The sequence below is a fragment of the Oryzias latipes genome, chromosome 15, assembly GCF_002234675.1.
Source record: "Oryzias latipes chromosome 15, ASM223467v1".
Lineage (NCBI taxonomy): Eukaryota > Metazoa > Chordata > Actinopteri > Beloniformes > Adrianichthyidae > Oryzias > Oryzias latipes.
Genome location: NC_019873.2, coordinates 22,253,889 through 22,273,309, shown reverse-complemented (window position 1 = coordinate 22,273,309; position 19,421 = coordinate 22,253,889). Strand labels below are relative to the sequence as shown.

The following is a 19,421-nucleotide window of genomic DNA, read 5'->3' as shown; positions in this document are numbered from 1 at the left end:
AAAATATCTGTATCGTAAAACCATTTTTTTTACCTTATTAAAAGCAAAACAAAACCCCCTTTTTGTTGCTTTTCTTCTCTCAGGTAGAGCATGAGGTGGCAGGGAGTGACTGCCGGCTGGGCAGAGAGGAGGGTCGTCCTTTTTCTGGAGTCACAGCGTGTGTGGATTTTTGTGCTCATGCTCACAAGGACACTAGCAACATGAACAATGGCAGCACTGTGGTAAGCAAGCCACCAGTCTCTGAGATTTCAGAGGAAAAATGACTTATTGCCAAAGGAGTGCAGTAGTTTCCATTTGGATTATTGGAACCTGACTACATGTGATGGAATTTTTTCCGTTTTCTTCTTTTGTTTATGTCCAAGATAAAGTAAATGCTGCCGCCAAACATTTGCTAAACAGAGCAGAGGTTTTTCTTGTACAATTGTGTCACTTTATTTGCTTCATAAAATGGTTAACTTTTAGATATCAGTTTTCTGAAATGCACAGAAAGAAAATGTTTTTAAAATAATAATAATAAAATAATCTTCATTTTGCAAATCATAAGCACCATGCAAACGGTGGAACTGTTTTTTTTTCTGAAGTTTAAAAGCAAAAAATGTTGTGCAGACTATCAATTTTTTTCTTTGTCATTTCCTTTCGCAAAGCGAGACGAACAGTTTTTCCTCATGATTTGAGCTGCTCAAAACACGAAAAGCACTATTGTATAAATAAAGTTTAATTTGATTTGATTACCAAAATTGAAACAAGATTTTTTTCAGTTTTTAGGACAGTTACATATTTTTATAAAATATTTCCTTTTGTGGTGCTTTTTGGTAAAAACCTTTTCATACATTTTGTGCGTATTTATTTTTCTGAAACTACCTGAAGTTTGAAGGGAAGCAGTTTCAAACAGTTTTGGGCTAAATCAGCAGGAATTTCCCTTTCTCTTCCACAGTCTAACCTCTCATTTTAGCTTTAACTAGTGTACATCTGTGGAAATGATCAAAGGATTTAAGGAATGAGACAGGAGGAATGAGAAAGCCAGGGTTTAGTCACTGTAGTCTCTTTGTTTTGTGTTTGTCAAAGTCCTGGCAGTAACACACTGCAAAAGCTGAATCTTAAGAAAGAAAAAAACAAAAATGTCTTATTTTCTGTCTTGCAAGAGAAATAATTTAAATTTTTCAACAGCACAACAATCTCAGTTTAAGAAAAAAATTTTGTTAAGACCATTGAGAGATTTTTTGCTTATTTAAAGATGTTTTTTAGTTTGAAAAATTTTTGACTTATTTCTAGGAGGCTTGTTGTTGCTGTGCACCAGCTGAAGCCCCTTTCAGCTTGAGCTGTAGAGCAGTAATTCACATTTCGATGCAGTTTTCAAGCTTCTGGAGGAGAGGTTAAAAACATCATACCTTTTGTGGTGTCGTGTTCTTTTCCAGGTTTGCACTCTAACAAAGGAAGATAATCGCGCTGTGCGGAATATTCCAGAGGATGAGCAGCTCCATGTGCTGCCGCTTTATAAGGTCTCTGATACGGATGAGTTTGGAATGGTTGAGGGCCAGTGGGCCAAAATCCAAAGTGGTGCTCTGCAGATTCTGTCTGCTTTTCCTCGCGAGGTGAGCGCAGAGAACAGCTACTTTTTGTTGTTCTTTAGATGAAGAAGGCCTTTTAACACCTTCAATGTTCAAAATGTTGTGGTGCTTCAGGTGCGTCTGCTGGCTGAGCCTGTGAAATCAGCTCGGAAGATCAGACAAGAGGCTCGTCTGAAGGCTCAAGCGGAGAAGATGGAGAAGAAGCTCGGGCTGAGCTCTCCCAGTCCAGCCAAAGTGAAAACTGAGATCGCCAGCAAAGGTACTGACTGAATCTCTTTTTGTCTTTCCTTCTTGTTTTAATGGGTTTATGTTAATAATGTTTTTTTGTTTTGTTTTTGTAACCATGCCATCTTTTGCAAAAACAAGACTACTACAGTGCTTACAGACCACCACCCAGACCTTCTACTGCTGAAAAGTCAACCCCAGAGAGAAGTCAAACCAGCGCTTACAGCCAAGGCACCAGCAGCTGCTCCACCTCAGGGGTTCCTCCACAAAGGGGAGTCATCTCATCCAACCACCACGGCCTGCCTGACCTCCAGTTTGGGCAGAATGGTTCAGTTCTCAACTGTAGAATAGCGGGTGACCCAATCGACGGTCATTGTCCTGCACCTGGTGAGCTGGGTACACCAGTAGAGCATATGATTCCCACCCAGAACGACTATCTTTTTAAAACTGAGCCCAACAAGGTGCACTGCTCTCCTCTCGACAGACTCCCCCCCAGTGGTCCCCCTCCTTCCTCCTTCTCCCCCAGACCTACCTCTGAGGGTCTCTTCAGCCGACTCAATGGACTTCATGGGGCAGTAGGGGAAGTCCGAGGTCATGGTTTCCCTCCAGGTTTACCTCCCCCACAACCAACTCCCCCAACTGAAGCAGAGCTTTTGAAGCAAGAGGAAGTGTGGTCAGACAGTGAGCACAATTTCTTGGACAGTGATATAGGCGGGGTCGCTGTGGCACCATCACACGGCTCCATCCTGATTGAATGTGCACGGCGAGAACTCCACGCCACCACTCCCATCCTCAGGCCGAACCGCAGCCACCCCACCCGGATCTCCCTGGTCTTTTACCAGCACAAGTCCCTCAATGAGCCAGGCCACGGGATGGCTATGTGGGACGCAAAAATGGCCAAACGAGAGCGGGATCGGGAGGAAGAAGCTGAAAGATCAAGAATAGAGGCCGGCCTGGGCAAAGACGGGAAGGACGGCAAGGAAAGGAGAGAAGAGGACGCAGGTGAGGCGACGAGGAGGATCATGAATGTCCCGACCCGTCAGGCTTGGACTCTTCCAAGGGATGGCGTCATCACTGTGTCTCCTTATGCTCTCACTCAAGTGACGGGCCCTTACAACCGCTGGACCTAATCAGCAAGTTTGAAATCCTCACAGAGCTCCCACACCGTGTGCTTCTGCCTTACCTCACTTAACTTTAAACCGCTACTTTCATTTTTATGTGCTTTTCTAAAACCTGTTGACTTTGTCCTTCTGAGGACTAAAGCTTGTTTGCTTTTAACTGTGACTTTCGGTGTTGGTTTCATTGTAAACAGATGGTGCTTTGAAAAGTTTAAAGATGTTTTTAAACTGGTTTTATACACTTAAGAACAAAAAAAAAAAGATGTGATTATTTATTCTAATCATAAAAATTTCTATTTAATTTCTGGTATAAGCCTGTTTACTGCAAGATTTTTATGGTAATCTGTACAGTGAGAGTTTACTTTTTATTTCAGCCGATAGTTCTCCTATCACGAAACATTTGGCTTTTACTTTGGTGCCATTCTCACTGTCATCTCTAATTGCATTAAGTTGTCAAATATTCGGCATGTATTTACTACAAATTGTGACATGTAGCATTGTGCTTTTCCTTTTGCTGTTCCTGACTTGGTGATTTATGGGCGATATGTGCTACCTTGGTTTGTTGTGCAACATCTGGATCATGTTTCTTGTTATTCACAGATTTTTACAGCATATTAAGAAGCACTTTTTACAATTTTTTATGAACTTGAAAAAGTAGTCCGCAAACCGGAACTATGTAAACCTCTTTTTAAGTAACGTTTGGCGTATCTGTTCTTTTTACAGTATTCCTGGATTTGTTTAAACATCATAATCATGATAGCTTAATCTTTACATGCTGCAACAAAAAAGAGCTCAACACTTCCGCACTTAACTGATTAAGCTCCTGGAATTTGAGTTTTTCATGGTGAACAATAGAAAATCAGATACTTACTGTAAATTTCACTTGGTGCTACAGAAGCCTTTTTTTTTTTTTTACAGAAACCGCGCTGTATCTGATAAATGTCGGCCTTTTGTGCCCAAACTATGGAAACGAACACCAATCGAACTCTTCCCTGTGTTGCCTCATGGCTGTTTTATGTTGCTGAATCACTCAGACTTCACTGAAAAGATAACCGACCGACAATGAATTTGAGTGCACAGATCACATGAGGACTTTGTTCACAGATACAGGGTTACAGGGTTTGAACGGGGGTTTCTGCAGACCCTCTAAATGAATCAGGAATCTAAATAAGTGAAGCTCTTCAATTTAAGGACAAACGTTAGCACAAACCTTCACTGGCACTCATATTAACACTGATGGCAGACCAGTTTCTGTACAACTTTGACACACTTATTTGGTGCTAATAGGAGAATGTGTAAAGGTACAGAAGTTGACCTTTTTCATATATTTAATCACTCTGGTGGCTTGGTGCTTTTCTTTGAAATCCCTCTTTAATTGAGTTTATTATTTCTTTGGATCTTGACACCAGACTGGGATGTAAAGGCCAGGATGCTTGTTAAGTGCCAGACTTAAACCACATCTTTGTGGCACTGATCCTGAGTTCAAGTGTCTTCCACACATAACCCAGTCTTTTTTAGTAATGAAAAATAAAAATAAAATCCTACATTCAAAAGAAAGGAATGTATCAAATCAGTTGATTTGCAAAGACATGTTAATGAGCAGCACATCGTCAAACTGAAGTAGTGCGTGTTTCTTTCCTATAGTTGTGGGGGACTTTGTGAATGGAACATTTTTAGAAGGAGTAAACATCGAGCACCAGCATTCAGAAATGTAAATATGTATGTGAACCACATTGTTTTTACTGTATTGTTAATGGTGTTTAGACGATGGGTGGTCTCTGTTTTTTTTTTTTTTTTTTTTTAACTCAATTACTGTATGTTGCTGAAAGTATTTCCAGTTTAGACTTGAGAAGAGACACATTTTAGCATTCCTTTTACGGATGGCTGATCTCTTTCGGGATTGTTAAATAAAGTCATATTTATATTTTGGACCTGATCATCATTTCTTGTGTCTCAAGTTTTAATTTTCCACATTAACTGTAGCTGCAGAAGTCATGTCGAAAGGGACTGATGTTGCTTGATTGATTGATTGATTTGATTTATTTAAGTGTCAAGCACTAATGTGCCCAGCCCACACGGGCTTATATGACACTGAAAGACAAAATACACAATACATAAAGATACATCCCCCTCACAAAAATACAATAATCCCCCTAATCAGAGTCTAACAGAATACAAAGTGTCCATTCTTATTGTCCATGCCTTTGACACAAAATTTGCCAAACAAAAGATTTCATTTTCAAAAAGCCAACGTAAAATTTTGTCTTCGGATAACCAAAACAAATCAAGACATTTCTTTTCTATTACCTCATACATACAAAGTCTCTGTTTTTCATACAAAGGACAATAAAACAAAAAATTAAATTCATCCTCCACCACTTGCAGTTCACAGACCTCACAGTCTTTCCTCCTCAGGAATGCCTTTAAAGCGCCCTACTTTCACCTGTAGGGGGAGCACTCCTGCTCTAAGTTGAGCACATAAGGATCTTTGTCCTCTTTTTAAGTTATACATAACATATGGCTCAGCAGAAAATGTGTCCTTAATTTGCAAATAAGTTCGTAATTTTGGTTTTTGAAGCAGTTTCATTTTCCATTCTTTTTCATAATAACCAACTAAAGTTTCCTTAACATTATCTATCTTACATTTCAAACAATTAAAAAATAATGATTGTAGGTTCACAGAGGACAGAATGTTAAATACATCATTACACCAGGGATAAATATGAGCTCTATCCCAATCAAATATTTTACGTGCAAGTCTCTCTGCAGGTAAAGACACCAGCCGGTTCCATAATCTGAGAACTTCTGCTCTTTGTTTGATCACACAAATGATCATCATTTCTTGTTTCTCAAGTTTTAATTTTCCACATTAACTGTAGCTGCAGAAGTCATGTCGAAAGGGACTGATGTTGCTTGTGGAAACTACAACAGTTTAGCCGTTTCTCTCCCATTTAGAGGATTTAGTTTAATTTGTTTCTTATGGTTGGCTTTTGGTTACAAAGAATCAAAAGATAAAGATATTAACCAATAACAATTATCTTAAGTTGAATGATAAATTGGGCTGATCATAACTGCGCTTAACTGTATTCTCTCTGTTCAGTTTTCTTTTTAATGCACCTTAACTTGATAGCATGCAAACATTGTAAAAAATTACTGAATTTAGTCTATTTTATTTCACAAGTTTAATTTTCAAATGCTTTTTTTTTATCCAGAGGAAAGGGTTTTTATTTAACAAGTCATACAGACTGAACGAATGTGAAACTTTAATTCAATTAACATTTTTAAAACAAACAGTAAAGCAGTTGTTGTCTGAGAAAAAAAAGAAACAATAACTAATTTTAGTTCAACTTATAATGTAACAGCACAGCATTTTTTAAGTGAAGATCGATATTATTTAAAACAAACTCGCATTAAAGGCACATAAAATAAAATGCAACATGCAAATAAAATTGACAGTCCACCTACAGACCAAATTTGAATGAACAGTATTTGGTCATCTTAATATGACTGATCCTAACTAAAGGGCACCCTAATTTATATTTAAATATAGTTAATACTTTTTATGTGTCTGTAGTTTTTATGTAAAAAGGAAAAACTGTTTTGTTTTTAATTAATGAAATACCACATCATTACTATGTATTAGGTTCATCAGTTTCTTTAATAAAAGCTGCAAGTTGGGCTGTTGGTGTGTTAGAGGTGGGACAGCACCAAAGATCAGCTTTGAATCCTTTCTTGGTTGCTGTGCTGATGAGGTTAGACAGGGATCTCTGTGGACCATGATGTTTGCAGATGACATTGTGATCTGTAGTGAGCACAGGCTGAAGAACAGTGGGAGAGATGGAGGTTTGCTTTGGAAAAAAGAGGAATGAAGGTCCGCCGCAGCAAGACCGAGTATCTGTGTGTAAATGAGAAATTCATTAGTAAGTTTGAGTCAACAGTCCATAAGGACATGAAAGTGAGAGAAAGAGGCGTGTGCAAGCAGGTTGTAGGTGGAGAAAGTTTCAGGCGAGATGGGTGACAAATGAGTGTCTTCGAGAGTGAAAGGAAAGATGAGGAAGACTGTGATGACAGCAGCCATGTTTTTTTATTTTAATTTACTGGCTCAGATAAAAAAAAACAGGAGGCAGAGATGAAGATGTTATGGTTCTGTTTGGGAGTAAAGAGGATGGATAGGATCAGGAATGAACACATCAAATGGACAGCTCATAGATGCTTTGCAAATAAATACATATACCGTATTTTCCGGACTATAAGTCGCCCTTTTTTTCATAGTTTGGCAAGGGGTGCGACTTATACTCCGCAGCGACTTATATTAGAAATAAATTGAAATAAATATATTGTTAACCCTCCTGTTATGTTCATTTGTGAGGAACAGAGATGATGTTCCTAGGTCAATTTGATGTATGAGGTATGTTAAGTGACTCAGAGAATCAGCAAACTTTTTTTTACAGTAAGATCTTGAAGGCTAAAAACATAATATTCTATTTTCCAATGATTTCATAGATTCAGAAATGCAACAAAAATGACAACTGTTTCTACAAATACAGGATGAAAACATAGTATTAGTTGGCTAATGATGCTTCATGAAAAGAATAAATAAATAAGTTTGAGAAAAAATTACTGTGAAATTATTAGATAAACAACAAAATTACTGTGAAATTATTAGATAAACAGTCTGCTATGATTGTGTCATATAAGGTTGTGAAAGTTAAAATGCGACTTATAGTCCAGTGCGACTTATCTGTGTTTTTTTCTACTTTATAATGCATTTTTGGGCTGGTGCGACTTATACTCCGGTGCGACTTATAGTCCGGAAAATACGGTACTAGGAATATGTTGGTATAAAAATGCTGAAGTTGGAGATACCAGGAAGAATTTTTAGAAAAGTAGTGTCCAAACTTTTTGCACACAGGGCCAGATTTGGTGAGGTGAAAATGTGTGAGACCCACCAATCGGCATGCATTTTTGAAGCCTTATAATAGCATTGAATGGAACTGACTTATTTAATGAAATTTTTTTCAATGGTACACTTTTCATTTCTTCACATAAAACAGAATTACAGAAGCACATTTTACCCAAATATTATTGTGAATGGCATATTTGAAGACCAGAAAGAAATGAAGAAAATATATTTCTGGGGAAAAAAAAGCTTTGGTCCACATTAAACCTGGGTTCATATAAGATGTAAAATGCTCACTGTAAACATATATACAAATTTTTGTAAACAGGAAAATAACACAACTAGTTATCTTCTCAAGAAGTACAAACCACTGAGTTTTTGATCACAGAAACAAATAAATCTATTCTTGTTTGGCCCCTGAGTAGCCAGAGGCTGTTTTCATTGGCATAACAGATTTAAGTCAATCACAATCAAGAAATAGTAGCTCTTGGAAAGTGCTGAGGGCCACATATTATTGATTTTATGGCATGGCGGGCTGGACTTTGGACACCCTGGTCTAAAGGAAGACCAAATATGGGGTTTATAGACGTATTCAAGAAGCACACAAATGTGGTCGGTTTGAACAGGAAGATTTGAGTTTGAAGAAAGCAGATGATTCACTGTTGCGATATCTAAAGAACGTAGCCGAAAAGGAAAAAAAACGATTGTTATTTTTTTTTATATCGAGCTGATGTGTCCTTTTCCCCTGGAAAGGTTACTCGTTTCATTGAGGGGCACGTTTTCAGGTGACCCACCTTTAATTGGACGTAGGAGGCTTCCGTAGTAGCGGACTTGGGTGACGCAGATACGTCGAGCAGGCAGATCATTTCTCCAGTCAAGATGGCGACATCGGAGCCGGTAAGAGAGACGAGAAACCCAAAGAAATATGGAAGTATTTAATCAGCACAGAAATACTGTTTATGTCTTGGCCACATCCAGGAATTTTTACTACAAATGTATATATTGAAACGAGTTTAATCAGTTATCGTAAGCTCCGTTGTGGAGTTCTCGGATCTTGGTGTAGATTAGCGTTAGCATGCACTGCAGTGATGGATGAGGCGCTGCCTCACTTTGTTGGCAGGGAGGGACTCACTGCCTGAAGCTCGTTCATTCAAAGTCCATTCAGTCATTCTGTGAACTCTCCATCGATGTTATGCTAATATAAATCAGCGGTTGTAAACGGTACATTAGCATTATGATGTTTTGGAACGTTATTGTTGCCTTTTTTATTTTACACAACACGTGTGTAAAGAGCTCGCGGGCTAGCTTAGCACGTCTGCTAGTAGATCCAACGCTAGAAAGCGTAAATGTGACGGAAGCTTTGACTGGACGTTATAGGTGTGAACACCCAAAGCTAGCGCTTTTTCTGAGAATATGTTAGTTTGCAGTGTTGATGTATCTGTGTTCTGGGTGTGTGTTCTGGCAGGACAATGCTGTGAAAAAAACGAATAGACTGTTTATTTAGATTACGATTTAGTTTCCACTAATTTATGGGAATCATTTGGACAATTCGAACCGTAGTTTTTACGCCTAGTTTTTGTAATTTTGTCAGCAAAAACGGAAAAGGAACCCCGATCTGCTGGTGTTGAAGGCGTTTTGTCATAATTCCAAATTAAAATCCGCCCAAACTTCAATTCTGACGGATCACGCGTGTCACGAGTCACAAACCTACATCTACTGTCTCTCTCTCTGCAAACTGTGATAAATGCCACTAGGTTCTGATCAGTGGAGGTGCAACAATTATATTTTTTTAGATGGCATTTTCGTTAAGCAGAGGGTCTCAACTTTAATTATGTACCCCCTAAAAAATATTTAGTCTTCAGTGACAAATGCCCTCTAAACACCTTAAAGCAACTTAAAATGCATAAAACCTTTTTATTTACAGGAAAGTTCTTTGCAGAAACACAAGAGGCTACAAGATCAATCCATCAACAACAAAACACTGCAGTGACAAAAAAAAGTTAAGCTGCATGCAAATGACTGAGTAACAAACAGAACAGTGAATCAACACTACATGAAAAAAATCCTTTAAATTATCTATAAGTTTATTTTTTCTTATCCTAAAAGTGGTAGAATGCGCTCTGTGCTTTGGATACATTTTTTTTTATTGGTGAGTCTTTGGGAATTTCAACCTTTAAATACAAGATTCAAAATTTGAGTCAATTTGAATATGATATATGTTAAAAGAAAGACAGTTTGTGTTTTTAAATACCCCTGACACACCTTGAGGAGCCTAAAACTCCACTGTATTATTGTGTGTCTGTCCCTTCAGAAAGCAGCTGACACTGAAGATCAACAACAGACTGACGGTCAGGTTCTTGCAAATGCTGAGCAGTATATCAAGCATCCTTTGCAAAACAGGTAAGACTATGATGATTGGATTTTGTCCCAAAAAAAGCAGTGGATGCTTCTGTGTGAAACAGGAGCTCCACTCTTTTATGTGATTACTTCAACTTTCTGGGGTTTTAGCACTCGTAAAGTTTATTTTGGGATTGAGTTAAACAACTAAAACATTGTTTTTCACCTCTTAAACATTTAGATAAAAATTAGCTCCTGTATAAAGTGTAAAGGGGGACGTCCCGACCTCGTCTTCCCTAATTAATGCAGTTTCTTTAAACTACAGATAAAACTAATGACATCTTCAGGCTAAGGCTGGTTTGAAAGCTTATAACTTGTTTTTGAGTTGGGTAGTTTAAATGATGCCCTGCAGCTAAATATTAGTAAATGCTAACATAGCCACTTGGGTTTCTTTTATGAATTGGGTTTGATAGTGATGTTTTTTTATTTTTGGCAGTTATTCATGCAAACAAAGAATCGCTGCTATGCTTATGTTTCTAAACGGGAGCTGTGGGAGCACAGTGCTTTTCACAGTTTGATGAATTAATCAGCACTTTTGCGGTGCGACCGGCCTCTGCACGTCTGTCGTTTTTAAACGATGGAGACTCAGGCCTCGGCAGGAAATGAATCAGTGATCAAATGTGAGATTTATAAAAAATTGAAAGCAGTTCACAAAATAGTTCTTAAAAACAAAAAGACGAGGGAGTCGCCAACAGCAGCGGCGCACAAGTGAAAATCTAGTGCAAAGCTTTTAAATCGAGAAGAAGCTGTTTTTGGGGTGTTTCTGCTAATATTTTCTTAGTTGAAAAAACTTTTTTTGTAATTTTCGACTGCTTAGCAGGGTCAGTCATTACCTTTAACGGCACAGCTTGTCTTTTCTGTAATGTGAGAACGTAAACAAAACACGTATCATTATGAGGTGTTGACCCAAAGCAAGGATTTGTCTCATTCTATTCAGTTTTTTCATGGTATTCTTCAAAGTAACTAAGGTTAACTTAATGCCTTAAAGCTTGATTTGCATTTTTAGGATGAGAAAAGTACTAAATAGTTTGCTTCAAATACAAATGCAGAAATGGAAATAGTTTTGTTTTTTTATTGTAGGTTTTCTGTTAAATAATAAAGAATTGTTGAACCTGCAATAAAAAAAACACATTGCTGAGATCATCTTCTATCCTTTAGTCTGATAATTTTGTTGTCTTCTTATTTCAAAATGACAGCATGTAATTTTAGTGAAATTAGCCTGTTCAGCAATGAGGTCCACACCCGTGGATGTGGCCAAAAAGACACAACAAAACACTTTTCCCTGGTTTGTTGCAGAATTCTCTATAGATCCAAAGCTGAGGTGACATGATGAACGTCTACATCTGACTCTAGGGTGGTGGGGTTGTGTTACGGTTGTGTCGAGGACGTAGAGTTTGACTGATGCCCCCATCACCACCTCTTTGCCCCCGCTGTGACCCCTCCTAGATATGGATAAAAGAGTAAAGGGCTTTTCTTTTGAAACAAAGGGTTTGTTTCTAGCGTTCTCGCTTTTGTGTTTGTTTGTGACAAAAGGTGTTTATCCTTTTTAGAAAGAAGTTCTTTTTGTGACTAAAGCTATTTTTATCTTTGTGGTGAAATGAGCTCTGTTTTATGAATGATTTTGTCTTTGAAATAAATGCCTCCGGTCGATCTTAACAGGTGTCTTTCTGGATGAATTTGTCTCTTTCAGGTGGGCTCTTTGGTATTTCAAAAACGACAAGACTAAAAGCTGGACGGAGAATCTGCGTCTGATTTCCAAGTTTGATACGGTGGAAGATTTCTGGGCGTAGGTTCTCTTGATTTTCTAAAGCAATAATAGTTTAGTATCAGGGGTTGACATAGCCCAGAAATTTGCACTGGCCCACAGGGCCAGTAGTTCTTGAAAGTTACTGGCCCGACACCGCGCACAGCGAGACCCGCCGCTCCGCAGGTGCTTGCAACTTTAGGGGGAAAATTTTAATATGGTGCATATATAATACACCATATAATATTGGTGCATTCTGGTGACATCTAGCACTTATTTATACACTTTTCAATGACTAAAAATAGAGCATATCAAACTTAAATCTGCTCTAGTCTGTTTCAGATGTTTTGAAGAGAGCACTGCAGTGTAGTAGGAAACACTAGTTAAGAAGTTTTCATGCTGCTTCTAATCACTGCTATTTCACATTTGTTTCTAATCAATAGTTAAGAAGTTTTATTGACTTTTTTGCCCTGACTGCCTTAAGGTTCTGCTTTTTGTTACTGTTGCAAAGTTACATTTACTTTTTAGTTACTTTAGTTACCTAATTAAATTAAATAATTGAAAAATTAAATACAATTAAATTACTGAGATCATTCAGCTAACTAGAAATACTTACTGCTTACAGTTTTGTAAAGAAAAACAAAATTAAGTAGTTTGACCTTATACTCCATTTGAGTCTGAGATTCAGGTATTTTGAGTTGCCTTTGATTCTTTGACATTCAGCTTAAAGCTTAGTGCATACAGTTTCATCTTCAATGCATTCATTAAATATCTTGCTGTCCATAGCACTAATTCCACCCGTCACTCCATCTAACATATTCCTATCTATTCCTGCCATGTCTTCCACATCTCTGACATGCTTCAGTCTCTCTTCAGTGACGGTGTTGGATTTATGATCATCGCGGTCAAAAACCACCAGGGGGCGCGCTGATATGTGTGTCAGTTTAAATATATCTGCCTAAAATGTAATAATAACCCACTGGCTTGTTCCTTCGTTGTTGCTGTTTAACATTGTTTAGTATTTATTGTTACATTCAATAAAGTTTGAAAAAAAAATTGAGTGAGCGCGTGGAGGGCAGGCAGGAGAGAAGAGTGATAAAAGGTTTCCCATAGAAACCCTTGAAGTCTGAACACAGGACTAGCAGAAAAAGTGAATTATAAAGATGAGGTAAATCTACACGTTTTCGCAAAATATACTTTATTGTAAAAGGTGAAAAATGTATTAATTGTTAGATATTTTAGTGGCCCGAGCGGACAAGTAAAAAATAAAGTCTTGTGGTCCGTACTGCTCGAAAAACAGGACCGGGCCAGCGGACAAATGGCTATGTCGAGCCCTGAGTATAATATAGAAAATAAGCGTTGGAATGCGAAACAGGCCGTTTATTCTGAAGCAGCTCAAGAAAACGCTAACATTGGGAAATGTAGACCTTTGATTTAGATTGAGTTTGGTCAATAACTGCCAAACTACAAACTTTTTAAAAATCCAAAACAGAATTTTGTGTTTACACAAATCAGAATGTTTGTGTGGTCTTAAAATTGGGTAAAGTTCAAACAGTTTGAAGGTTTGGATGGATGGATGGGAGGTTCTGAGTAGGATTGATGAAGCTGGAATCGACCAAACTCTTCTTTTATTTTTCTATGAAACTATTTCTCTAAAATATTGACTTTGTAGTCACTGTTGGGAGGTACAAATGTTTCCTTTTTCCCCCATTTTAGTTTAGTTTTGTCTTTAGGGGGAAAATCTTTATAGTTTATGTTAATCTTCATGTCATTTTTGTAGAAGACAACTGCTTTGTTGTTTACTTTTATAGTTGCCATCAACTGCCTTTGTAAAAAATAAAATAAAAATATGTCATAAAAATAATAAAATAATTACATTTTCATTTGGACCAAATCATAACTAAAATCCATTGTGTATAGATTCAGAAAGTGGGGCAGTGATGTGTAGATTTACACGTTTTACAATTTAGACTTTTATTCTAGACCTCTTCAGGATGTTGTTGTGATACACAAACTCACTGTTTGTGTGTTTGCCTTTTACAGATTATACAACCACATACAACAACCAAGCAAACTGGTCCTTGGGTGCGATTATTGCTTATTTAAGGTAAGTGCTGGTTAAAAAACTTTAAAAAAGTAATTCTTTACTTTAGTTACTGGATGAAATTTTAATTAAATTACTTTACTCATTACTTATTTGAAAAAAAAAATTCTCTACTCATTACTTTACTTTTTGTCCACTCAGGGAAAAACAGCACAAATAAGAAGCTCTTGTCTTTTATTGAACTTTGTTTTTAAAGCAATGCAAAATATGGACTTGGTTCAAGACATAACCTGGCTTCATTACAATTTAGACAGAAGTGTGAAAAATGACACACACAAAGTCACAACACATATGTATTGTATCGTGGGATGTGTATCGTATCCCCAGACTCTTGCCAATTCACACCCCTAGTTATGATCATGTTTTGGAGACGATTCTAGATCAAATGGTTTCTTAGAAACTCTAAATTCTGCAGAATTAATTTTGCGTTCTCCCAAAAGTGATCTGGTTCAGATTTGGCTTCTTTTCCTGCTGTCACTCATTTCCTTCACGGTTCTGTGTGGATCTGGATTCTTCTTGTTGCACTGTCTCTCTCCCCCTTTGCACAATTCTGCGCTGCTGCAGGTGTAGCCAACTACCCCCCCCCCCCCCCCCCACACACACACACACCACCCCCAGCTCGGCGCAAACTCATATTGACTTTGAGGGCGAGAAAGTAAGAAAAGGTGAAAGAATTTAGAAGAATGAAAGCGATTTTGTTCACTTTAGGCTCCTCACAGGCCTGTCTTCGTCTCATCTTTGAGCCGTCAGGCTTTGATTTTCTGTGAACTGACTGCACTGCAGCAAAAGATGTCATGTCTGTCGTTTGACCGCTCTCCATCTGGATTCCCGTTTTTGTTTTTAATACAACTAAATTTCATCTCATTTAACCCAGAGAAAATGTCAGAGCCTACAAAAGCTAAGTTACTAAGTAACGAGAGTTTCTGTAATCCAGTAATTGTAATTAATTACCGAAATTTGAACTAATTCTTTTGTCACTCCGTTACTGACAAAAGTAATTAAATTACAGTCATTTGTTACTTTGTAATCCGTTACTCCCAACACGGAGTGAGAATTTGGTGCCTTTAGGTCAGGAAATGCTGAGATGTATTTGGTCTCCCTTTTTAGTCCCAATGAATAGGAAAATCAAAGTAGAATGTGTACATGTGGGTACTTTAATAGACATTTCTCGGTTTTTCTTTTGTTTTGTTGCAGGATGGCATCAAGCCGATGTGGGAAGACGACAAGAATAAGCTGGGAGGTCGATGGCTGATGACGCTCAACAAACAGAAACACAACGACCTCGATCGCTACTGGATGGAAACTGTAACGCTGCAGTTTGACTTAGCAGAAATGATCTGTGTTGTTATGATTTTCTTGTTGACTCGCATTCATTTACACGGCAACAGTTTAAACAAAGCGCCACTCTGTTTTATTTTGCAGCTTCTGTGTTTAGTTGGAGAGTCGTTCGACGATGCAAGCGAAGAGGTGTGTGGCGCTGTGGTCAACGTCAGACACAAAGGGGATAAAATATCCATTTGGACGGGCAACTGCCAAAACAAGGAAGCCATCATGACAATAGGGTAAGATATGAATGCACTCTTTAATAAGTATAAACGTAGAAGTTGTCAGAAGATGAGAGGTTCTCCTGTGAGAATAAAAATTGTTACTATTTTTTTATCATTTTTATTAGAATGATCTCTCCTTTAATAATTCTTTTAAATGTTTCTTTCAATGTTTATGCAAAGCACTTTGAATTCTTTGAAAAAAACCTGCCTTGCCTCTATGTAATAATATTTATAATTATTTAAATACAGTCCTAACGTACAAATAGCAACTTCTTTACTGTAAAGTTCTGAGTAATTTTTTTAAATTGTAACTTTGCTCTCATAAATTTATAACTTTATTCTGGGAAAATGACCTTTTTCCTCCCACAATTTTACAACTTTATTCTGATAAATGTATTTATTTGATGTTGGCCCCAATACTCTGTCGTGTGCTGTTTTCTTAAATATAAACAGACGAAATGGGATATTCCAGATTTATTTTTGTTCCAGTTACACCCTAAATGGAAACCAAATTTCTTGTTGTGCAATTAAATGAAAGAAAATATTCAGAAAGTTTGACTTTTTCTGGAAAGGAGATCCGAGGCATTTGGGTTGATGGAATTTTCTGATCCCTGAATTCCTGGGAAACTAAAGCTGCAGCAGACGTCTGGATCTGCTGTATGTTGAAACTCCTAATACTTGGTTGGAAGTAGAGCTTGCTCAAAGACATCCTTTAGTCTGTAATGTTTTGTAACACGGTTATCAAATAGTTTTGCTGCATTAGGGAAATGGCTGAAGCTTAAAGAATTAAGACAGTTGTCTTAGTTGGTCTTAACTGAAGAAAGCTTTTGTTTACTCAGACGATGGATCGATCATTTTTTTTGTTATGAAGACGTCTGTTTGTTTAAATGGACTATTTCAACCAATGAAGCCTGTTATTTTTAAGTCATAGCATCTAAGCAAGTGTTATGTCTTTCTAGACTGAGTGACCCCGCCCCTCCAAACAGGACGTGCCCGCTTATTCCAAAAACCCCAAATCCCATAGACTTCTATGGAGAAATCAACTGCTGTTAACTCTGTCACTCTTTGTCAGAGTAATCATTCTTGCTCTGCTACCTTTATTGTTTTTACATGTTTTTTCTAATCCAAATTTTTTTCACGCAATTTTTTTCTTTATTGCAAGTAATTCAAGCTATAAAGTAACCAATCAGATGCCTCAATTAAAAGAACTGGGCTTTTGATTGACAGATTTTGTGTGGCCTGCTTTCAAGGGGGTAGGGGGTGTGGACATCTACCAAAGCTCACTCCTGATTGGCAAGAGTGGTTGCCATAGAAACAGTGACCCAGACAGACTTGAATCAGTTTCTGCTTGCTTAAGATTTCTTTGTTCCAGCATCCATATTGCAAAAAAGGGCAACCGAATTGACTGTATTTCGTTGGAGGTGGAAGCGATTCATTTTCTATGGGTGACGTCACTCTCACTCAGTCCAGTTCTTGCGTACCGTCAATATTTTAGCCTCCTCTGTAAAATCAACAGAATGGCTTCATCCGTAGCTGCTCCCACGTGTAAGGAGCTCGCCGCTCCATTGCCTGAATAAGACGCCGACGTCTCCTTTTGATGGATGATGATGATGAGCGTTCGTGGCGTGACAGAAATGTGAATGTACCTGCCGTAAATCAAAGTATTGTTCACTTCCGTCGCTGTGTTTGAATGACTTATCAGTTGGTTTGTATTTCTAGAATTTCCATAACGTTTTGCGCATATGTGTGATGGAAACGCAGCTGTTAATAGATTTCATAGAGCTCAGAAAAAAGTCCTAAAGTTCAAAGGGCAAGACTCCTTCCTGAGGATGGGCTTCATTCATCCTGTTAAGAATCTGTAGGATGGGCTGAACACTGTCGTTGTCATGACAGGAGACTAAACAAAATTGTATCGTACTATGTGAAAATAAATTGGAAGAACATGCAGTTCCAATATTTGTTGTTTTATTTTTCTTTTGCTGGAACCAGGCAGTATACAGTTTACACAGTGCTCCCTCATTTATTGTGGGAGTTCTAAAATTAACCCACGATGGGTTAAATCCACAAAGTAGTCATCTTAATTTTTTTATTATTCTGATTGTTTTAAGGCTGTAAAATCCCTCACAACACACTTAATATAAGTTTCTCCGACAAACATGAACATTTTCACACTTTTCTGTCTTGTTTAAAATGATTTAAAACCTTCAAAGAAGTGTAATCCAGTATTATAGAATAAAAATAAAGATCTGCTTAATCTCCTAACTGAACCTGTTCTGTACTGTACAGGAAACCTGCACGGAGGAAGTCAAGCGACGGTTAGGGTCCACTGAATATTGTGTAGCAGTGTTTTTCAACTTTTTTAAAGTCAAGTTGCACTAATTTTTTTAAAATAAACTTTAACAAAATTGACAAAAGTCAAGGTCCACTTTCAGTGGTCACAATTGACAGCAAGTGCTGTCAATTGTGACCACTAGATGGCGCCTGTAAGCATGAATCTCCACCAACATTTAGCTCTCATCTGATCTGTTCACAGGCAGCTTTACAAGGAGCGTCTGAACCTCCCCATGAAAGCCATCATTGGCTACCAGTCACACGACGACACGTCCAGTAAGAGCGGATCCACCACCAAGAACATGTACTCTGTTTGAACCCCCCCCCCATCATCTGTAGATTTAAACAGCTACAAATCTACACCATCACATTAACTTTTGAGTTGTCAACTACTGTAGTGTTCTTACCTTTTATTGCAAAGAGTATTGTTTCTATTGCATTACGTTGGAGCTTTCCCAGTGCAATGAAGAATATAAGAAATTAAACTGCGGGGGAGGAGATTCATATGGTTGGAAATATGTAACGTGAGCAAGAGAACTTCTTTTTTTAATATAGAATTGGAGGGTTCTGTGAGTTCTGACAGTGACCTCACATAGCTTAGCTAAGAACAAGCTATGTAGTCACTTTGAGTATGTAAAAAAAAAAAAAAAAAAACTTTTGTGTTTTTCTTTTACAGAGTTCTCACTTGTCAAAAAACAAAACAAAACAAAAAAAAGCATCTATCACCTCACAGGAAATGATCAAACCTCTCCGTGCACAGAACGTTTTAAATGCTATTTTAACCAGATTTCTTCAGAAGGGTTCATTAGACTGGCTTTTGGCTTGGAGAATCGACAGTATCTCAAAGGCTTGTACAATTCTTGGTCACACTCCATTTCTCGGGTCTGAATTTACGGCCACTTGTGATTTCAGATATGAAATAGTAGGATACTGTTTTTAAGTTTTGTTTTCTTTTTCCCCCTTTTTTTTCTGTCTCCCTAACATTTATTTATAATTTAAGAATTATAGCATCTTAGTTGAAATCCCCTCTAAAATGTATGCTTTTCTTTTTTTAGTCGTGGACTACTGCATATAGATGATTTTTTTTTTTTTACAGTGTACCATACATTACAAATTTTCACAGAATTACGTGTTTTTCACTGTTTTCTTCCTGACAGAAACTGTAGATAATGTCGCACTTGGTCGATGCGAAAGAAAGATGATATTCATTGTGAAATGCTTTTGCTCATAATGTATCTTTATTATCTGTAATTCCAGGATGTATATTACCTTTCAAGTAAAGTTTAAGTGCTTTGCATTAAAACCAGAGGCTTGTTTTCACTTTTGGAAAGACGTATGTTATTGTCTTGACCTGTCACTAAAGCATGAAGGGAAAAAAGGACGACTTAACTTTAAAAACATTTTTTTTTTAAATTTACTGACTTTTTTTGTCTAATTGCTTAAGATTTATGGGTTTTTACCTGCAAAATAATTAAATATTTATAGAT

The 19,421-nt window shown here is 37.5% G+C and overlaps 2 protein-coding genes across 7 annotated transcripts in view; both read left to right on the top strand.

Annotated features, from left to right (window-relative positions):
* Window positions 1–4,842, top strand: part of LOC101169512 (methylcytosine dioxygenase TET1) — a 32,343-nt gene extending 27,501 nt beyond the window's left edge. For all 3 annotated transcript variants that reach the window (XM_023963148.1, XM_011493198.3, XM_011493199.3), the window contains 4 exons: window positions 84–221; window positions 1,416–1,592; window positions 1,683–1,827; window positions 1,935–4,842. In XM_023963148.1, the coding sequence (XP_023818916.1) occupies window positions 84–221; window positions 1,416–1,592; window positions 1,683–1,827; window positions 1,935–2,923 (1,449 nt within the window). In that variant the 3' untranslated portion in view covers window positions 2,924–4,842. The remainder of the gene's footprint in view (window positions 1–83; window positions 222–1,415; window positions 1,593–1,682; window positions 1,828–1,934) is intronic.
* A 3,741-nt stretch (window positions 4,843–8,583) lies between these two features.
* Window positions 8,584–19,254, top strand: LOC101169085 (eukaryotic translation initiation factor 4E). Of its 4 annotated transcripts, XM_004084870.4 has the most exons (8): window positions 8,689–8,708; window positions 9,736–9,960; window positions 10,123–10,211; window positions 11,899–11,994; window positions 13,996–14,059; window positions 15,251–15,361; window positions 15,479–15,618; window positions 18,137–19,254. In XM_004084870.4, the coding sequence occupies exons 2-8, from the start codon at window positions 9,925–9,927 to the stop codon at window positions 18,249–18,251; spliced, it is 651 nt and encodes a 216-aa protein (XP_004084918.1). In that variant the 5' UTR covers window positions 8,689–8,708; window positions 9,736–9,924; the 3' UTR covers window positions 18,252–19,254. The 4 variants fall into 4 exon arrangements, with proteins under 4 accessions (XP_011491496.1, XP_004084917.1, XP_020555963.1 ...); XM_004084869.4 differs by lacking the exon at window positions 9,736–9,960 and having other exon boundaries at window positions 8,586–8,708; XM_020700304.2 differs by having other exon boundaries at window positions 8,678–8,708; window positions 15,251–15,618.
* Window positions 19,255–19,421: the final 167 nt, after the last annotated feature.